The sequence below is a fragment of the Oculina patagonica genome, chromosome 13, assembly GCF_052425735.1.
Source record: "Oculina patagonica isolate OP01 chromosome 13, crgOcupat, whole genome shotgun sequence".
Taxonomy (NCBI): Eukaryota; Metazoa; Cnidaria; class Anthozoa; order Scleractinia; family Oculinidae; genus Oculina; species Oculina patagonica.
Window position 1 is genome coordinate 8,910,764 of NC_135770.1, and position 18,195 is coordinate 8,928,958.

Genomic DNA, 18,195 nt, shown 5'->3' on the forward strand with positions numbered 1-18,195 from the left:
AATTTCTTGTGTGGAACGATTTTCGGAGAGCGCTCAACTTTTTAGGAGCGGTACTAAATTATTTAAAAAGGTTCCAGGCTTCAATAAATCGATGGAATACTATTGAAGCCTGGAACCTTTTTAAATAATTGAGCCTGTCTCATCAATACCGTTCCTCACTATACTCGTGCAGAAGTCTTTAAAATTTACTAAGTTGAGCAAAGATGTATGTTATTGCTAAGCTCAGATATTTGGTTTTAAAGAAAAAATCAATTTTATGCTAACCTGAAGCAAGAGTGGAATGAACGTCTCGATCTCCAGGATTTGTGCGGCTTCTTCCATCAGGACATTGTCATACTACAGAGGGACAAGGACAAGAGTCACTACATGTTTAACTTCGCTCCTTGCTAGAAATTCCGAGTTTACATCCAATTTCCAAAAACCAACGCGTATGTTTTGTACAGCTTTGAACGAAATAGAGATCCATAAAATGCGGTACAGCATGGTACAGCATGCCTGCTTGCATTCATTTGCTTTAAATTCTACTCGCCTTGAATCCAAGCTCCACCAGGTCCCTTCTCTTGAGAGCGGCATGGGTACAAGTCATTGCAATGATCTTGGCTTCCTTTACTAACAAGTAGTTTGTTCGATCACGACCTGTAACATAACAACAACACATACACCCATGAGAAATATGCCTCAAAAGTGTGATGGCCCAATAGTTAGTGCATTGGTCCCGGATCGAGAGGTCTGGGTTCGACTGCTGGCCAGGGTCGTGGGTTCCAGTGAATAAGGCAAGCAATAACACTATCCTCACCGTAAGCCCAGCAATTTAAGTAACTGGGAAAAAGAAGACTGGGAAAAAATCTGCGCTTGAACGGGATTAGAACCCGTGGCCTCTTCGATACCAGTGTGATGCTCTACCAACTGAGCTATGAAGCCACACACTGGGGGCCAGGTCACTTTTGTGGGTTCTATGTTTTATGGGTTCAGTGAGTTGTTGGGAAAGAAGACAAATGCTAAAAAGCAACCCGCCATTGGTAGTAAGAAAAGAAACAATCTAGCATAACTACTCACCACTGCGAAGAAGCTCAAATGCTCTAAACTCCTGCGAAAATCAATCATAACAAAAATTACATTCGAATGTTTCAATAATCCCTATCGCGAACTGAATTACAGTTCGTTTAAAGAATTTGATTCTCCGAATTACAGCGACGAAATTTAGATTCTGCGGCCGTACGGCAATCGCATCTTCCTCGTGCATTTCTTTCCTTCGTTTTCAAATCAGTTTTGGCTTTTTGTTACTGTGAAAACAAATTGACATCAGTTTTTTTGTGCGTCTGTCCTGTTTTTGATGGTAATTTTCGTCCTAACATTGTCAAAGTGTTGTAGATCCACCAGCCTAGCGACTCGTGGATCTATATATGACGCAATTTATCATCAGTAACAGGGCAGACGCGCAAAAAACTGATGTCAATTTGTTAACTTGACAGTGTATTGGTATTGTAAGGAGAAGTTGCATGTTGACTTTCATTGAAAGTAAAATCATTACCTCTAACTGTTGAAAAATCTTTTTTATATATCTGTAGCAGCCCTGAAAATAACCAAACCAAAGCGCATTAGTGATGATAAGCCCTCCAGTTTCTACACAACAGGTAAAATTTAAAGAGTTATGGGCAATACGATAAAGGACAGAATAGCCTGCGAATACAGCCGCCTGTCATCGCTCTCGCCACTACGTGCGAAAGTAGCGGGAGCGATGAGAGGCGGTTGTGTTCGCAAGCTAGGGACACAAGGGACCTTGACACGTTTGCCTTTGTTCTCCCAAGAACATCTCTCCATGTTGTAGGAGACATGGTGGCGTAATGGTTAGCTGGTTAGACTCCAGAGCGTGCGATCTGGGTTTGACACTAGGCCAAGGTCATTCTCGGAGTACAAGACACTTTTCTCTCACAGTGCCTCTCTCTACCCGAGAGTATGTATGAGTGCCTGCGAATTGTATGGTCACCTGACAGAGTGCTGGGGTCAGGTTGGCACTCTTTTGAGCTTTTGAAATTACATGACTTTCCAAGACCTTTTCCATGACTTTTCAATGTTTTCTATGACCTTAATTTGACCATTTTTCTTGGAAATTTTCAAAAATTTTTCTTCACAATGACATTCCATGATCCACACTTAAATTCCATGAATTCCAGGCCTGAAAACTGAAATTCTAAAATTCCATGACTCTCCACGTTTTCCATGACCCGTACGAACCCTGTTGAGTGTAACCTGCGTGCAATAGGCTAGCCATGGTTGCCAAAAACATCAGTTTTCAAATTCCCTGACTTTTCTCTCATAAAAATAAACGTTCCCTGACAAAATTAATATAAAGTGACGATAAACAAGCAGCCTCCAACCTCCGTTTCCAAAAAAAGAAAACCATCGCTCAGATCACATTAGAAATGAAATTAAAAATGTTTCTTCAAACCATCACTGGTGATTCGTTTTCTTTCTTTCTTTCTCCTCTACTGCGGCAAAAAGTGTTCTAAATAATTCATAGGTATATATGCAAATCCCTGTTTTACCTCAGCGATCTCCATATCTCCTTCGTATGTTTCCATTTTGAAGACAGGCTGAGAAACAAATATGCGTACAGTAAAAATGATATGTATATTTTATTTTAATTCATTGCTTGATTTTTAAGAGTGAATGCTCAGAGCTATGTAATACAATTTCATGAAAATGTCAACAATTCTAAAATGTAAATAAGCATTATCGACGACTTTACGATGATTGCTATGGCACTAACAGGTCATGCAAACTGTACAGAATGCGCAAAGAAAACAGCAAAACATAAATGATGAACGAGACAAAACTCACTTGCGGTGCATTCTCAAAGAATTTTGTGAAAGGAAAATGTTCCGAGATAGCACCAATTTCTCCTTTCTGAAAACAGAAATACATGTCAACATTAGACACAGATTTAAAGCATAAGGGTAAAAACTTCGTGATATTCAAGGAGTCCTCCTTAGTGCCTTCAATATTAACTGAGAATATTCAAAGACCAAGTAAACTAATAAAGAAATTTGTTTGTTTCTCAACATATCCCAACTATATATCTCTTTCCTTATCACTGAAAAACGAAGTTACTACAAAAGAGAACCCGTGCACTTGTTTTAATTAAGCCTGACGTAAACGCGGAAAACTCGTAAAAATGTTACCTTTGCTTTCGGCGAAGATTTTTAAGTAAAAACAACTAATACAAATAGTAATTACCAAATCATTAAAAATACATTGTTTGCCTTCCAGTCTTACCATTGTTTTCAGCTTTGCCATGTACTGTTCCCAACGAGATACAACCTACAGAGACAACAAACTTGTTATACTTTGACTGCCCAATGGTGAACTTAATTTAAGGTTACAAGCTAGAAGATGGCTTTCCATACCTGATATAAGTAAAAGTAACCCGCAGTCTCGCACGTGTAAGATACATCTCCATGAACATTAAGACTTTCCTACAAAGAGCCAAATCGACAGTGTCAAAAATAAGTCAACCTTCGTTGTACTCAAAGGGTTGTTTAACAATTTCAAAGACGGCAAGCTCGAGGTTTCTCTATTTAAACAACAGAGTGTTTCTGTTGAGGAACTGTCGGCTGATAGTTGCCCCGCGGAAATTTGATGTTCTTATAACAAACATTAGCCCGAGTACTGTTTGTAGAAACTGCCATTATTTAATATTCAACTGAATATGTTAAAGAAGAAAAAACACTGCACACACATGAAGGGAATGCAGAGAACATTTAAAATTTAAATGTTTTACCTGTAGTCGTTGTACTTCCTTTAAAAGCTCCAGTCTGCTCGCCAGAACAAAGTTCACTCGACCATACCTAGCAGTAAACAAAAAAAAAAATCAGACTATTACAAACGGAATCCTAAACGGCCTAGAGTATCAACAGTCAACTCTCATTATAACGGGCATACTTGGGGGAGGGTGTAGGACGATTTTGTGCTCGAAGCAGCGTGAGTTCCGTAATCTCAAATTTTGCCAAGTTTTAAGCTACAAAGAGTAGTTGACTGCAAGTGTGGATTGCAACAGATCCAGACTTCGTTTACTAGTAGATCATCTAGCGGAAAGCGAAAGAACAGTTCGGAGAAAAAAAAATGGTCATACGAAATTTGGGAGCAAGACCCCACGCTCGTCCTAGCCACCTTACAAGGAGCTGACTAGGTATTCATTTTTTACAAACCTGCTAAAATCTTTTTCAGTTTCCAGCGCTTCTTCTCCGTGACCCAGACGAAGTAAGTGACGCTCTTCAATATCCAAAGCCATGATTTTCTCAAACAGTTGATTTAATGCCTGTAGGAAAGTTAATTACAGCGTTAGTTAGTGGAGGTAGGATGTGTTGGAGATCGGGAGTTGGAGCACAGCTAGTGAACTGCAATCGTTTGTTATGTTCTTAGGCGAGGGAATTAAATTTTACTCTCTTGGCCTAGGTGCAACATACAACTGTAGGTACCAACAAATTGTTGAGAAACCTGAATAATTTTGTTGGTTTTTGCGAAGGACTAGCCAACCGCCCAGGGGTTTCCGCCCACCTTTTTCCTCTTCTCGCCATTTTGGTTACGGAATTCTAAACATCGCAACTTGCTTGCCGCCTCCGTTGGAAATGTTGCGCGAAATGGTAACCATGGCATAAATGCGATGATGGCCAACACTTTATAGATACCTTTTGACAAACGTGTCTTTACCTGATTAGAATGAGTCACCAACAGTGTTCTCTGTTCTGGGAAGTTGTGATAAATGTTGGAAATGATCTGAACAGCCACATCAGTTTTTCCTGTTCCTGGAGGACCAACAACCTGACAGAGCACAAGAACAAGAAGCTCAAACAACGCAAAGTATGGTTTATTGCTTTTGCAGTAGTGCAGCTAGGAAATGCGTTTAGTTCTCATTACGAGTAAACACAGTATTAATATCCGAGGTAAATATATTGTGTGTTAACTGAGCCGAAAAAACACACTACTATGGAATCATAACACTTCCTACAAAGTATTTTTTTTTTAAAGGAAGTGGTAAAGGCAAGAATGGATCCCGCTGCTCCCGCCAAAGCATCGGTAGTTTTCTATTAATTTGTCGTGCCAGATAGCTGACCTTGTCGGACGTTTGACCTGACACCCCTATCCTATTTGACAGACTGTCACTACAGTATTGCACATGGAAATGTTATACTTACCAATTATTCTACGAGCGCGCGTTGGATACGAGACGGTAGATAGCCAACGAGGCGTGTAGCACCGAGTTGGCTATAACCATCTCATATTCAACAAGCGTTCAATATACCATGGGTAGTTGTTAATAACGAAAATCAAGACATCTCCAAATTCTTACAACCAAACTTCGTCTTCTTTTAAGTGCAACGTTAATTAGTGACCTACCATCGTAAGACCGGGCTGCATTCCGGCTCTGATAGCCTCAACTTGAGTGGCGGTAAATGGAACAGCATTCCTGTTATCATACGAAGAGGGCGGTCAATATCTTATTTATTCTCCATGTGTTCTCTATGTAATTGCAATGAGATTTTAGAAGACACCATGTAAGAAAGCACGCGCTGAAAGGGGTTTCTTCTATAACTTGAGTAACACTGAACCAGTATGAGCTGTTGATTTAGATGATAGCGCAAGCAAAGAGAATTTATATTTTGATAATCGAAATAAACGAGTAATCTTCTTTTCTTTTTCTCCCAGTGTTTTCTACAAGAAAAACAAATAGGATTTTCTGTATTCCAATCGAGTTTCAAAAACAACCGTCAAAGTTTGGGAGAACTCGAAAAGGCTGTGGAAACACTCGCCTATCGGCACGTGTCCCCAAAGCATTTCTCGTTCTCCCAAACTTCCACTCGTGTTTCTGTAACTCGACAGAAACGCGGAAAATATGTTCTATTTCTTAAAGAACGTCTGTAGATTAAATTTTAAGCAGGAGACAAAGATCTCCCAAATCACATGTAGCAACTTGCTCTTGCTCTTGCAACGAAAAACAAACACAATAAACAACAACAACAACAAACAGATGTCGTTACTTTTTGGGTTGGTTGAAGGGATATGGTCCACGATTAGGCACCACAAATGGCTCCACCAACAGCTCCTGGCTCACTTCTTTTGGTTCTTCCTCGTCATGTTTACGTTTCTTGCTCGATGAAGACGTCTCAGGAAATGTTATCCTGGAATAAAAAGAAAAAAATCATGTCAAAAAGACGTCAAAAGAGATTTTCACGTCACATTTTCCACATAAAATGATGATTTAAAAATGTCATTTTTGTTCGCCCTTTCAAACACACGTTCACCGTATAAACCACAAATCCCACACATTACTCCTAAAGCGATCCAGTTAACCAATGAAAACTCAAAGCAAATACATGTAGTCGGCGTCAAGCCTGGGGACCAGCGAGCGAGTCACGATTGGTTTTGTTTTTTCTTTTGATTGGTAGAGAAGTTGGCGCCTTTTTTAAAACCAACCATTAAGCATAGTAATGCAAAGTCAAAACAAAGACGAATCACTTTCGACACTCAAGTGAGAATTGCCCGTACTTCATACGTCATACAGCAAGCACAGAACACGAGTCTTACTTGAAGGGCGGGACTTGCTCAGCAGGGGTGTCTGTAGTACACTGAAAATAAAAGGAAATAAGAAGTTGCCAAACTTTAATACTACATGCAACTGTTCTATACAAAATTCCGACAAACTATCTCCTATAACAATGGAACTCTCACCTACCTTAACTGAATATTGTGGAAAGCAAGCTTTCAGGTGCTCAAAATCAAGGAAGGTGTCGTTGAAATTCAGTGTCCGGATCTGATTTGGCATTCTGAATAAAAACAAATATCAAAATGATAAAAAAACTTCCAATGGTAACAAATAATGATTACACAATGCCATCCTCCTATGAGAATACAGTTAATGGATATCGGGAAACTGTTGGGGAAAATCAGACATGGGATATGTAGCTCAAATAGCTCAAAAGCATTTCATCCAGGGGGAATATCAATACTTCAAGTGCACTCGACAAGATCGAAAGGTGGTCTGGGTATTTACTTGAATTTTTCATATCGGGCTGGAGGAAATGTACAAGTTTGTATTTTTGCCCGTGTAGATTTTGTTGCTTCTCTCAAATGCCATTTTTGTAGCGTAACTTTTACTGTCGCATGTCTGTAAGTTTTGGAAATTCATTTCTAAAATTCAAGCGGCTAGAAGAACCTTGTTTACACATTTCTGAAGAGTAAGAAAACGTGCAAGTTAGCGTGTGTCATTTCGCCATCTTCAGCACGTGCATCAGCTCTCTACTTCTAACCATACTACCTTTTGGTCTTTTCACGTGCAGTTTTGTGCTTTTATCCGACAACCTTTCTCGAATTAGCTGTTTTCACAGCCTTATCTTACAAGTCACACCGCTATGTGGAACTATGTTCCGGAACAAAAGATCGTCCAAGCATTATAGAAAAGCAGAAAATATCGATAATACTTTAAGGTGGCTCGACCCAGTTTTTTTCTAGCGATACCTATCAACTTTGTAACCTTCATACTTAAAGGGATTAATGCCAATGACATATCCACTATATCACATGGACTGCACATAGACTGAACTGTTATATGATATAATTTTTTTGGAGATCGGAATGAATATCACGTGACAATGACGTCACACAGGTTTTTGCTCTGAATCGAATTTTAGCCCGTAACCGCATTTTTTCTCGAGATCCTCCACGCTACGTATACCTTGAGTGTTTGCCTTCAGCTCTGCGGAGTTTCATCAAAATCTACAAGAGGAATTTTGAAATATCTTGGAATTTCTTTTTAGATGGTCTAATCTATGCGTAAAAACAAAGATAAGACTTCATATAAAGAAATTTGCTTCTTTTTGATGTTTACTGAAAGTCTTTAGCCCTCATTCCTTTTAAAAATGTCCCATATCTGATATACAAACCGTTAGAAGGAGATAGACTTGCGCGATTTCGAAAAATATGAAAATATATGAGTCATAGTGAAGCTCAATGTTTAGCTCTATTTACCATTTTTACGGCTACTTTCGCAAAAAAAGCGATTATTTCAGAACTCGTCGATGAATTTTCTCCAAAATTTATCAGGGTGGCAATTGATCAGTGCACTACACAATCCCTGAATTTCATGCTCATTGAAAACTTCTAAGGTTGTCTAACATAAACGCAAAGTTGAGTAAATATTGAAGCAATGTCGTAGTTTTGAATAATTTTGTGCTCTGGGATTTCCTATTGTTTCGATTTGAGCACAACATCGAATTCCTGTGCACCACGCGTTAAATGACTACGCTTGGCTACCTTCCGAAAGCTTTCCGAAATATGGAAAAGAAATTGTAACGCAACAACTTTTCTTGTGTGCTCGACGTCTTGGCTGAGTTGAAAATTAAAAATGCCAAGAACAAGAAATGCAAAACAAAAAAAGGCCGCCGTACTGAATGCTACGCTAAAGAGAAGTCTATTGCTGTCAGTTTTACTTTTTATTTCATTTGTGAATGATTGGAATGGCGTCAAAACAAAACCGGCTTTGAGTTTCATTCATCAACTGTTTACTTGAACTCGAGAATATGACCATATTCCGAAAGATTTCGGAAAGCTTTCGGAAGGTAGCCAAGCGTAGTCATTTCACGCGTCGTGCACAGGAATTCGATGTTGTGCTCAACTCGAGACAATAGGAAATCCCAGAGCACAAAATTATTCAAAACTACGAAATCGCTTCAATATTTACTCAACTTTGCGTTTATGTTAGACAACCTTAGAAGTTTTCAATGAGCATAAAATTCAGGGATTGTGTAGTGTACTGATCAATTGCCACCCTCAAATATTTTGGAGAAAATTCATCGACGAGTTTTGAAATAGTCGCTTTTTTGCGAAAGTAGCCGTAAAAATGGTAAATAGAGCTAAATATTGAGCTTCACTAAGATTCATATATTTTCATATTTTTCGAAATCGCGCCAGTCTACCTACTTCTAACGGTTTGGATATCAGATATGGGACATTTTTAAAAGGAATGAGGGCTAAAGACTTTCATCAAACATCAAAAAGAAGCAAATTTCTTTATATGAATCTTATCTTTATTTTACGCATAAATAAGACCATCTAAAAAGAAATTCCAAGATATTTCAAAATTCCTCTTGTAGATTTTGATGAAACTGTGAAGAGCTGAAGGCAAACATCCAAGGTATACGTAGCGTGGAGGATCTCGAGAGAAAATGCGGTTACGGGCTAAAATTCGATTCAGAGCAAAAACCTGTGTGACGTCATTATCACGTGATATTCATTCCGATCTCCAAAAAAATTATATCATATAACAGTTAAGTCTATGTGTAATCCATGTGATATAGTGGATATGTCATTGATATTAATTCCTTCAAGTATGAGGGTTACAAAGTTGATTGGTATCGCTAGAAAAAAACTGGGTCGAGCCACCTTAAACTGTTTTTAATTTTATCATTGTACCTGCTATAATGAGCTGCACCAGGATCATCATAACCAAGAAAGATATCATGAAGCCAGTCAGGAACTATGCATTCTGTGTTCATTAGATCACGAATGGTCTCCAGCACAGCCTACAAAAAAAAAAAACAGGGAATAAGCCAAGTTAGAACACAGTAAAATAACACTAATCTCTTTAATACTCTTAAAGAAACTTCGTCACGGGGATTTTGCGGATATTTGGTCTAAAATTAGTGGCAGACAACTTAATCCATGAAAAGCATTATTTTTGAATATCTAAAGGAAGATATACAGTGTAGCTGTTATTTGCAGAGAAAAATCAAACCACGGCAATAAATATTGATTCTTTGAAGACGCGTGGAAATCACTTGATATGTCAACCCTCAATTTTTCAAGTTGTGATCCATTTCCACCCGAGCCATCCGCAGCCAAGATACTTGTTAAAGTTTCAGTGCTTTAATACAGCAATTTTTAATAACAATGGACCATTATTTGTAGGTTTCCTATGAAACTAATATTAATACATTTTGGCTCTTCAAAACCGCTCTGTTAAAATCTATGACAAAGCCGCTAAGTTAAGTTTTTCACAAGTCAAGAGAAAAGACAAGAACAGGAGAAAGCTTAAAAATCAACCAGAAAAATTCCATATTGATGACGTAGGTAGCTCTACAAAGATTCGTGCAGTGTCTCTGATTGGTTGAAATGTGCACGCGAAAATTCAAACCCGAGCAACAACCAATCAGGGACCACACATGGATGTACGTCATTAGTATGGATTTTTTTCAGTAATGATCATCATTTGTTTGATCCCTCAGTATCCTGCAAACGAAATCACCATCAATTCTCTCAGCTTGTATCATAGGTGCTGTGTGAAGACCACTTAGGAGAATTATTACGTTGATACTTACCTTGAAGTTGTTCTCCTTTGGTTTACGTCTCAAAAGGATGTTGAAAGTCTCATAAACATCCTGTAAAAACAGCATATGGTTAGAAAAGGGCAAAGGTTCCACAGTCAATTTTTTGTATAAACAAAAAAAAACAACTAAAAAAATATTGTCAACAGTGTCATTTTGTGTAATTAACACATAGCCCTTCATCAGTGTGGGTTTTCACACTGATGAAGGGCTATGCCCGAAACGTTTGTGTTAATTACACAAAATGACACTGTTGACAACATTTCTTTAGTTTGTTTTGTTTATAGTACTAATTTGAAAGTGTCACGCATCTACTTTTTAACCCGCATTTGTCATTATAATTTTTTGTATAGTCTACTTTGTAGTTTCTTTTTTCAGTGCATAATATTTAAGTTGTTTTTCCGAAATATTAGATTCTTATGATTTGCTTCACAAATTGACGTTATGCGACTGTCCTTGTATTGATGATAAAATACGTCATAACATTGTCAAAGTGTAATTACAAGCCTTCTTTGATCTTTGGATTCATTCAGGATGCGCGAAATTAATGAACGTTCTATGATCATCGATTTAATTTGTTTTTGCCTTATAATTCATTATTTTAACTTGAAGCTTGCTATAAAATCCTTGTGGTGAACGGCATATGCACTATTACATACTCATTACTGGCTCATATTGCGTTTGTGAGTTTTTTTACGTAGCATAAGTAAAATCGTTAACTGATGTAGCAGAATCTACACTCCTAATTAAGAGTTGTCTGATAAATTCACGTAACATTGTATAACGCTATCTTAAGTGACGTAGTATTCACCTCTGATCCATGTACAGTCTCGGCCATGTCCTGTTGGTATTGATTTGTGTCCAGCCACAAGCGGAATGTTCTCTCGTCTCCTTTAAATTCAGGCTTTGGCTCAGGACCTGAGAAGAACAGAACAAACATCGCGTGATAAAAGAGTCCTGTAATCATGGTCTCTAAAACCTTTTTGAACTGTCCGAGTAGAAATGTAAAAAGCTTGTGTCACTCGTCAGGGACTAACTTGTGAAAAAGTTTTTTTCTTTGTACCATGCTCGGAACAAACCATACTTGACACCTTTGACATAACAAAATTTTGAGCCTAGTAAACGCCTTAGCCCTCCAAAAGTCTCCCGTAGTTCACTAACGGTCTTTCCGGGATGTGGAAGGTCATAGGTTCAGTATGGAATGTTTGAGTACGAAACTCAAACGTTTGCCTCGAGCGGTTGAGGAATTGATCACGCGGAGAGAGAAGTCATTTTGCTGGAAATTGCCAATCGTAAACGGACACAACCGAACGCAAACTCAGACTGCTGATCTAAAATTCAGCGGCCACAAGGTATCCATCTGGAAATTGCCAGCTCGTGTTGCATTCTACCCAAAACGTTTGCTTTCAATGCTGATTTTCGTTCTGCACTATACCATACCTTCTTCAATAACTTTTCCTTGTAGATCCAGCATCCCTTCAATTTCAGCCCCACGCACATAATCAACTCCAAACTGAAAGTCAGGAACAAAAAAATTAACATTGCAACCTACTTTCGTAAAGTTTGTTACATTTTTTTCAAATGGATTTGTTGTAATAGTTCAAAGGAAAAAATGTATAATTACAGTGTTCAATGCAATTAGCTTTGATTTACAATGTTTCACAAAGTTTCCAGGCATGGCATTTACACGCATGAAACTAATATTAAAATAAATATGACATGGTTAAGAATCCCAACTGGCAGAATGTAGACCAATTGGCTATTTACAAAGCGTGACCAAGGAGCTACACTCATGACTGAAGGGCTTGAACCCGGGATCCCCGGATTACAACACCAGCGCCATAAACCACTCGGCCACGCTGTCTCCAGGCAAAACGTAGACTAGCCTGCGTAGCAAGTGTTCACGTGTTCATGGAAGATTTTCGTGCGCTCAAAAAATGTGCAAAACTCTTCATTCGAACGCTTGCTACGCAAGCTAAATGTAGACAGCAGAGTCAACGCCTGCCGTGGAAAGTAATTCTTCATCTCTCCATTAGCCTTAATCAACTTTGTGGTAAATCGAATTAAGACAGAATCCATCAAAAAATCGAGTAATATTAACTTTAGTTGGACAAAATCGAGTACCATAACGCAATAAATTTATTGCGTTATTTTCTACCCATAAGCTAAAGATGTAGGTAATTATCCGCCATAACACCAAAAACAATTTCTCATCAAAGCCTCAGAAAATGAATTTCAAAGTTCACAAGAACCAATTAAACTATAGGTAAAATCCCACGTGTAGCTATTTTGTAAAATGACTTAATTGGGATTCAGTGGAATTCAGTGGAACATCAAAATTTGTTTTTGATATTTGGTGTTGTTAGAAATGATTTCTTTCGATAAGATATTTGAAGTTTAATAGACGTAAATAGTTTTGGCACATAACTTTGTCCAATTACCGATAATACTCGAAGTCCTGGCGGATTCCGTATTTATTTACCTGCTCTCTGAATGGCTTTGTGCGATCATACTTCACTGGCCCAGACTGGGTTGGACGTACAGTCACCAAAAATACCACATCGTGTTTCCTTAAGGCTAAAATACAAAATACCACAAATTTCAATTGTTAACACTAACTTTTGTCCGAAAAAGCCGTAAAATGATAAAATTAAAATGCTACTACGATCCTACCTTCCCATTCTGCTTTCACAATGTCTCTCATGTTCAGGTTAATGGTGACATCAGCTCTAACTCGAGAAGGGCGTGTCTCCCCGATATTAGGTTTGGAAACCTGGTGACAGGTACAGAGAGGTAATGAATGTACTGTACCTAAATTTCGTAGAAAGTATATTTGCAGCACGCTTTTTAACACAAATTTGACAATAATCATTTTGCCTACCTCGATCACGCTGAAGTTGACTATTTTCTGCGGGAAACAAAAAACAGAGAAACAACAGTTTTAATACACTTTAGACATGTTGTGGTTTAATTTTATATTTGGTTTAAAATTTTTCAAACCAGTTTGGTTTTTAGTTTTTAATGTCTCATATTCATTAACATAATCTGAAACAAAGGGAAAAAATCAAACTGGTTCAAAAAAAATTTAAACCAAAGATAAAAACAAACAATTGGATTTTGACACTGAATGCATGTTTGTTACGTCTTTTAGCAAAACGTCGGCTTTATGCTCTCCATAGAGCAGTTTTCAATTGAGTTTCGTAAAACCAAAACCACAATTGGTTTTGGTTTTACTTCTGATTGGCTGAGAAAGTGGTGCGGCATTTTAAGCCAATCGCTAAGCGTAGAAATGCAAAACCAATGCAAACGTGAATTACTTTCAACACTCAAGTGAAAACCGCTCAAGTGAATCACTCAAGTGAATCCCAGATCGTGTCAAAATATAAAACAAATTATTACAACTGTTGGCCTATTGTGTTATAAAAACAAACAAAATAATTTGTTTTAGCCTTACTGTGCCCATTCTTGCCCAACCAGCAAACTCTGTCTGTTCAATTTCATTTTGCCTAAAACAACAAAACAAATTAAATGGTCGTGTTATTCATTTAGATAAATGCAGAACGCACAAAAACAAACGGAATTATTGCTCTAGCAGAAATTATTTCAATCTTGCAGAATATCGTCAGATTTTAGCCAACTCGGCCTACGGCATCGTCGGCTAAGTATTGGGAGATATTCCGCGCGATTTCACATGATGTTTCCCTTAATAAACTGATAGAAACTTTCAATTAAACACATGCAGTTCCTGTGATTTGTGAAGTTAGCATTTTAAATTTCCACGTACCAAGGTTTCATTCTGGCAATCACGTCCGCCATGTCTTGACGAATCTCATCTATGGACCACAAAACAAGACGTTGTTTGGATAAAATATATCCCCGATTTAAATCTAACCGTTAGTACTGATCACAAAAAAAAGATGTTAGACTAAAATAATATGTTAACGAGTTCGTTTTGAGAACCAGGCTTTAACAGGGAGCAGGGATAGCACAGTGGTGAGAGCGCACGTTTTCCAACGCTGTGGCTCGGGTTCGATTTCCAGACCCGGCGTCATATGTGGGCTGAGTTTGTTGTTGATTCTCGTCCTTGCTCAGAGGGTTTTTTCCGGGTTCTCCGGTTTTCCTCCCTCCACAAAGACCAACACTTCTAAATTCCAATTCGATTGGGAGTCCGGGGGCCACAGGTTTGTCAGTCGAAAGACTTATGTGCAACCCTCGTAAAACTAAGTTGATTTATTTATTGATATTTATTTATAGTTGTTTAAAAACAAACAAATTACATTAAGAACAACAACAACAACAACAAAAAACATTATTCATACATGTAGATTCCAGTCTGAAGAGATTCAAATTTCTCAGAAGATAATCATGAAGGGTCAAAAACTGCAGATTCAACTTTGGAAGAGCTAATGTGTCTGTGGAAAGAACAAGAAAACAATGAATGAATGTCGACACAAAAATGAGGTTAATTATGAAGAACTAAAGAAACAACACAACATCTAGCTAAGTACCTTCTGATGAATAATATTCTGTTGGAACAATATTTTCATCCCACAAAATCTGAAAAATAAAAACAAACGTTTCATAAAATGCTTAGACTGTGTAACTACTTTTCCTTTTATTTAGGACTTCATAAAACATAAATAAAATCTAGACGCCTATACAGCCTCCTCCTCAGGCGCCTCGTTTTTTTTCCGGGGGGGGGGGTGGGCGAGCGCGAGGGACCCCCCCCCCCCCCCTCCCCCCCCGGGTTCATTAAAGTGCAAGTGGTCTTTCCAGCTGGGCATTAAACAGTATCAATAAATGTTCAAGGTACCTGTTCTGTAGGATAGAGGGGCATCTCATTTATAGCGTCAATCTGAGAAAGCCGTCGCTCATGTCTAGACACCTATAACAAATGCAGAGAAGCTGAAGTAAAGACTGCTCTATGACCTAAAGGAGAAGTTATTTAAAACAAAGAGAGTTTGTTTTACATGCAAAAAAACACAAAAGAAAAAGAAGAATATTCTTTTAACGGAGTGCTTACTGAAGCTATGAAGCGCAAGCGGAGTCACAAATAGATGGAAGTTTGGCCAGGAATTGCGTGAATGTGCGATGACTTGTGTTAACTTTGGTCGGATCGAATTTACACCAAAGTCAGCGCACGTTTTTCATCTTTTAGCGAACCATCGTAGGTCAACGCACGACGAACCCACAACACGTGCATTTCGGTTTAATTTTGACTGTCTTGAAATGGCTTTTCTCAGCAGCTTGCATTCACTAAGCAGTAAATTTAAGTCCGTTTGGCCACCCAACGCAAGCCTGTGCGCGAGTTCAACTTGTGACTACTCGAGACTCCGTTTGAATAGGCCTTAACCATGTCATACCAACATCTCCAAGAGAAATTCACGGTTACTCTCCACACCGGCTTCATCTGGGGATGGCAAAAGCTTCAGATATGATGCTACCTCGTGAAGGGTTTTATTCCTGGAAACAAACATACCAGGATTTGTGGAGTCTGTCATGCACCTTAATACTGTATGTACACTAAATTTTCACTTCAGTAATTTTCGGCGAATTTGGAGAGATTGTTTAGCATTTATTTTATAAAATAGCGTAACAAGATGCTTATAAACCTTGGACTTGAGGAAGTTTCTTTGAATAAACATTGTGATCTATGGTTTACTTGCAACTTCATTCATTACCTACATGTAATTGCATATTTTGTCTTTACATTTGGAAGTATAATTTGTTCTGTAAAGACGTATGACAGTATGACTATATGAAAAAAAATGAATGTGGGGGGGGGGGGGGGAGTTAATATCCGGCTTATAGTTATTACGGAAAGCATTTAACAGTAAGCCACTTTCCTTTTTTGCAAATTTCAAATTGTTGCAGGTACAAGAAATCGCATTGTGTATTCCAAAAGCTAATTTGTGCCTAATTTATACACACCATGAACCTGAAAAAAGAAGACTTACGATAGAGACCCAAAATGTTGCAGTAGAGCTTCCCTTGTGTCAATACTGGCAATGTTACTCATAGCAAAGTCATTGAGCTCGGGAAAGTACTTGAACACAGCTCGCTAACAAAACAAAAAAAAAAGGTAAAAAAGTCATTGTGCAGATTGTGTGTCTGTTCTGCAATACAAATAAAACGCAGAAAAACAACTTTGGTTTACACAAGTAAGAGTAGTTTGTTTTGTCAACACTTATCCACCTGAAAGTGATGTATCGTGTGGATAGCGTTATCCACCCTTTGAACATCTAGGCCCAGGCTTATAATTGGTTACCGGTAAGTTTAATGCTGGAGGTTACCCTACCATGTGATGAACTAGCATCTCATTCAGGGGGGGGGGGGGGGAGTAGAAACACTCCTTGTTACATGTACATCATGCGACAAAAACTGGGATAAGCTCTGGCCTGATGAGCCACTAGGCTCGACGCAGACTTAAGGTAAACCTTTTACCTAATTTGGGAAGTCATTATAGAGTGACTACGGACTTGTATTCTAAATTTGGAATAATTTGTGTTTTATAGCAACTCCTTCTTGTGTAAGGATCTTGATGCGATTTCATAACTGGTCCATGCTTTAAGCTGTGCACTATCGATTAATGTTGCACATTTATTTTGCGGATTATGTGGCTCTGCCAGACAAAATTACGTTATAACACCATTAAGTAGTAAAGTACATGTACCTGTAGAGAAGCCATTTTGTTGTAATGAATGTCAACCATTTCATGGTCAGTCAGAGCCATTCCTACGAGCAACAGCAAATGATTTAATTTAAATTAATATTTAATTATACACTGTATAATGCGCAAGAAGCTCAAGCAGCCAGTTGGCGCAGTACAGGAATTTTCCCTTAATTTTATGACATAATCTTGCTTATCTTTCAGCAAGTTTTTGCTTGTCTGCTCTTTATTCGTAAAACAAATTTTATTAATATGTAATTCAGATGCTATTTAAGCGGTCAGTGCTAAACAATGAAATTTTGAATCTGATCTACGGAAAAGGTTAAGAATCCGATCCAAACACGCGTCGGTCACGCGCGGCCGCTGTCGCGCAGTGGCCGCACACGGCCGCAGGCGGCCGCGCGACCCACCGAGCATTTTTTTATAAACGAGGATAATTCGGCGGGGGGGGGGCGGCGCCTTTTAAAAAAAAAAAAAAAAAAAAAAAAAAAATTTTGGGGCCAAAATCAAAAACGTTTTAATTGAAACACTGAAAATTTCAGATTTAAAAAGTAATATTACCAATACAATAGGAAAATATTCTACCTGTCACATCATTGATTTCAAAACCAGTGTAGAATTTTAGCGTATCCAGTAGCTGTCAAAGAAAAAAACCAGAGGTCAAAGTAATGTGATGGATTTGTTTTTGTGCATTCTTCAAGGAATCTGTCCACTTAAGGTTTGTCCAAACACTTACTTGCTTAAATAACCTTCCTTCAGTTTCTCTTTTTGCCAAACATGAAAGATGGCATTTTACCTGTGAAATAATAACACAAATTGCTGAAAACACTAGCTCCAATAAATTTGTCTGTTAAATTCATGGTTAAAAACAGAAATTACTTGTGTACATGTTACATTCCCAGGTGGGTTTTTGACATAATTATGTACAATCATAGTTAATAGAGGGAATTGGTTAGGATTCCGTAATTTTTTTTTTTTTTTTTTTTTTTTTTTTTTTGGGGTTTCCCCAAAACTAAAATAAATTTGTTTTTTTATATAAACAATAAAAAAATTTGTTTTATTTTTTTTAAAGCAAAAAAAAAGGGCCCAAAAAATTTTTTTTTTTCTTTTCCGGCCCCCCTCAAAGTAAAAAGTGTCAATGATTAT

At 38.0% G+C, this 18,195-nt stretch overlaps 1 protein-coding gene across 1 annotated transcript in view; it reads right to left on the reverse strand.

The window, feature by feature from the left end:
• Nucleotides 1-18,195, reverse strand: part of LOC144634908 (RNA helicase aquarius-like) — a 33,839-nt gene that overhangs the window by 8,380 nt on the left and 7,264 nt on the right. Inside the window, exons 14-45 of the mRNA XM_078493951.1 lie at nt 17,786-17,845; nt 17,635-17,686; nt 17,053-17,114; nt 16,337-16,440; nt 15,743-15,842; nt 15,193-15,264; nt 14,888-14,936; nt 14,699-14,791; nt 14,164-14,212; nt 13,834-13,885; nt 13,261-13,287; nt 13,053-13,152; nt 12,862-12,956; nt 11,820-11,892; nt 11,191-11,297; nt 10,374-10,433; nt 9,469-9,578; nt 6,734-6,824; nt 6,586-6,626; nt 6,039-6,179; nt 5,398-5,467; nt 4,711-4,821; nt 4,209-4,318; nt 3,782-3,848; nt 3,408-3,476; nt 3,277-3,321; nt 2,842-2,907; nt 2,547-2,594; nt 1,532-1,573; nt 1,057-1,087; nt 530-636; nt 265-336 (exon numbers count right to left, since the gene is read on the reverse strand). Of these exons, the coding sequence (XP_078350077.1) occupies nt 265-336; nt 530-636; nt 1,057-1,087; nt 1,532-1,573; nt 2,547-2,594; nt 2,842-2,907; nt 3,277-3,321; nt 3,408-3,476; nt 3,782-3,848; nt 4,209-4,318; nt 4,711-4,821; nt 5,398-5,467; nt 6,039-6,179; nt 6,586-6,626; nt 6,734-6,824; nt 9,469-9,578; nt 10,374-10,433; nt 11,191-11,297; nt 11,820-11,892; nt 12,862-12,956; nt 13,053-13,152; nt 13,261-13,287; nt 13,834-13,885; nt 14,164-14,212; nt 14,699-14,791; nt 14,888-14,936; nt 15,193-15,264; nt 15,743-15,842; nt 16,337-16,440; nt 17,053-17,114; nt 17,635-17,686; nt 17,786-17,845 (2,376 nt within the window). The remainder of the gene's footprint in view (nt 1-264; nt 337-529; nt 637-1,056; nt 1,088-1,531; nt 1,574-2,546; nt 2,595-2,841; nt 2,908-3,276; nt 3,322-3,407; nt 3,477-3,781; nt 3,849-4,208; nt 4,319-4,710; nt 4,822-5,397; nt 5,468-6,038; nt 6,180-6,585; nt 6,627-6,733; nt 6,825-9,468; nt 9,579-10,373; nt 10,434-11,190; nt 11,298-11,819; nt 11,893-12,861; nt 12,957-13,052; nt 13,153-13,260; nt 13,288-13,833; nt 13,886-14,163; nt 14,213-14,698; nt 14,792-14,887; nt 14,937-15,192; nt 15,265-15,742; nt 15,843-16,336; nt 16,441-17,052; nt 17,115-17,634; nt 17,687-17,785; nt 17,846-18,195) is intronic.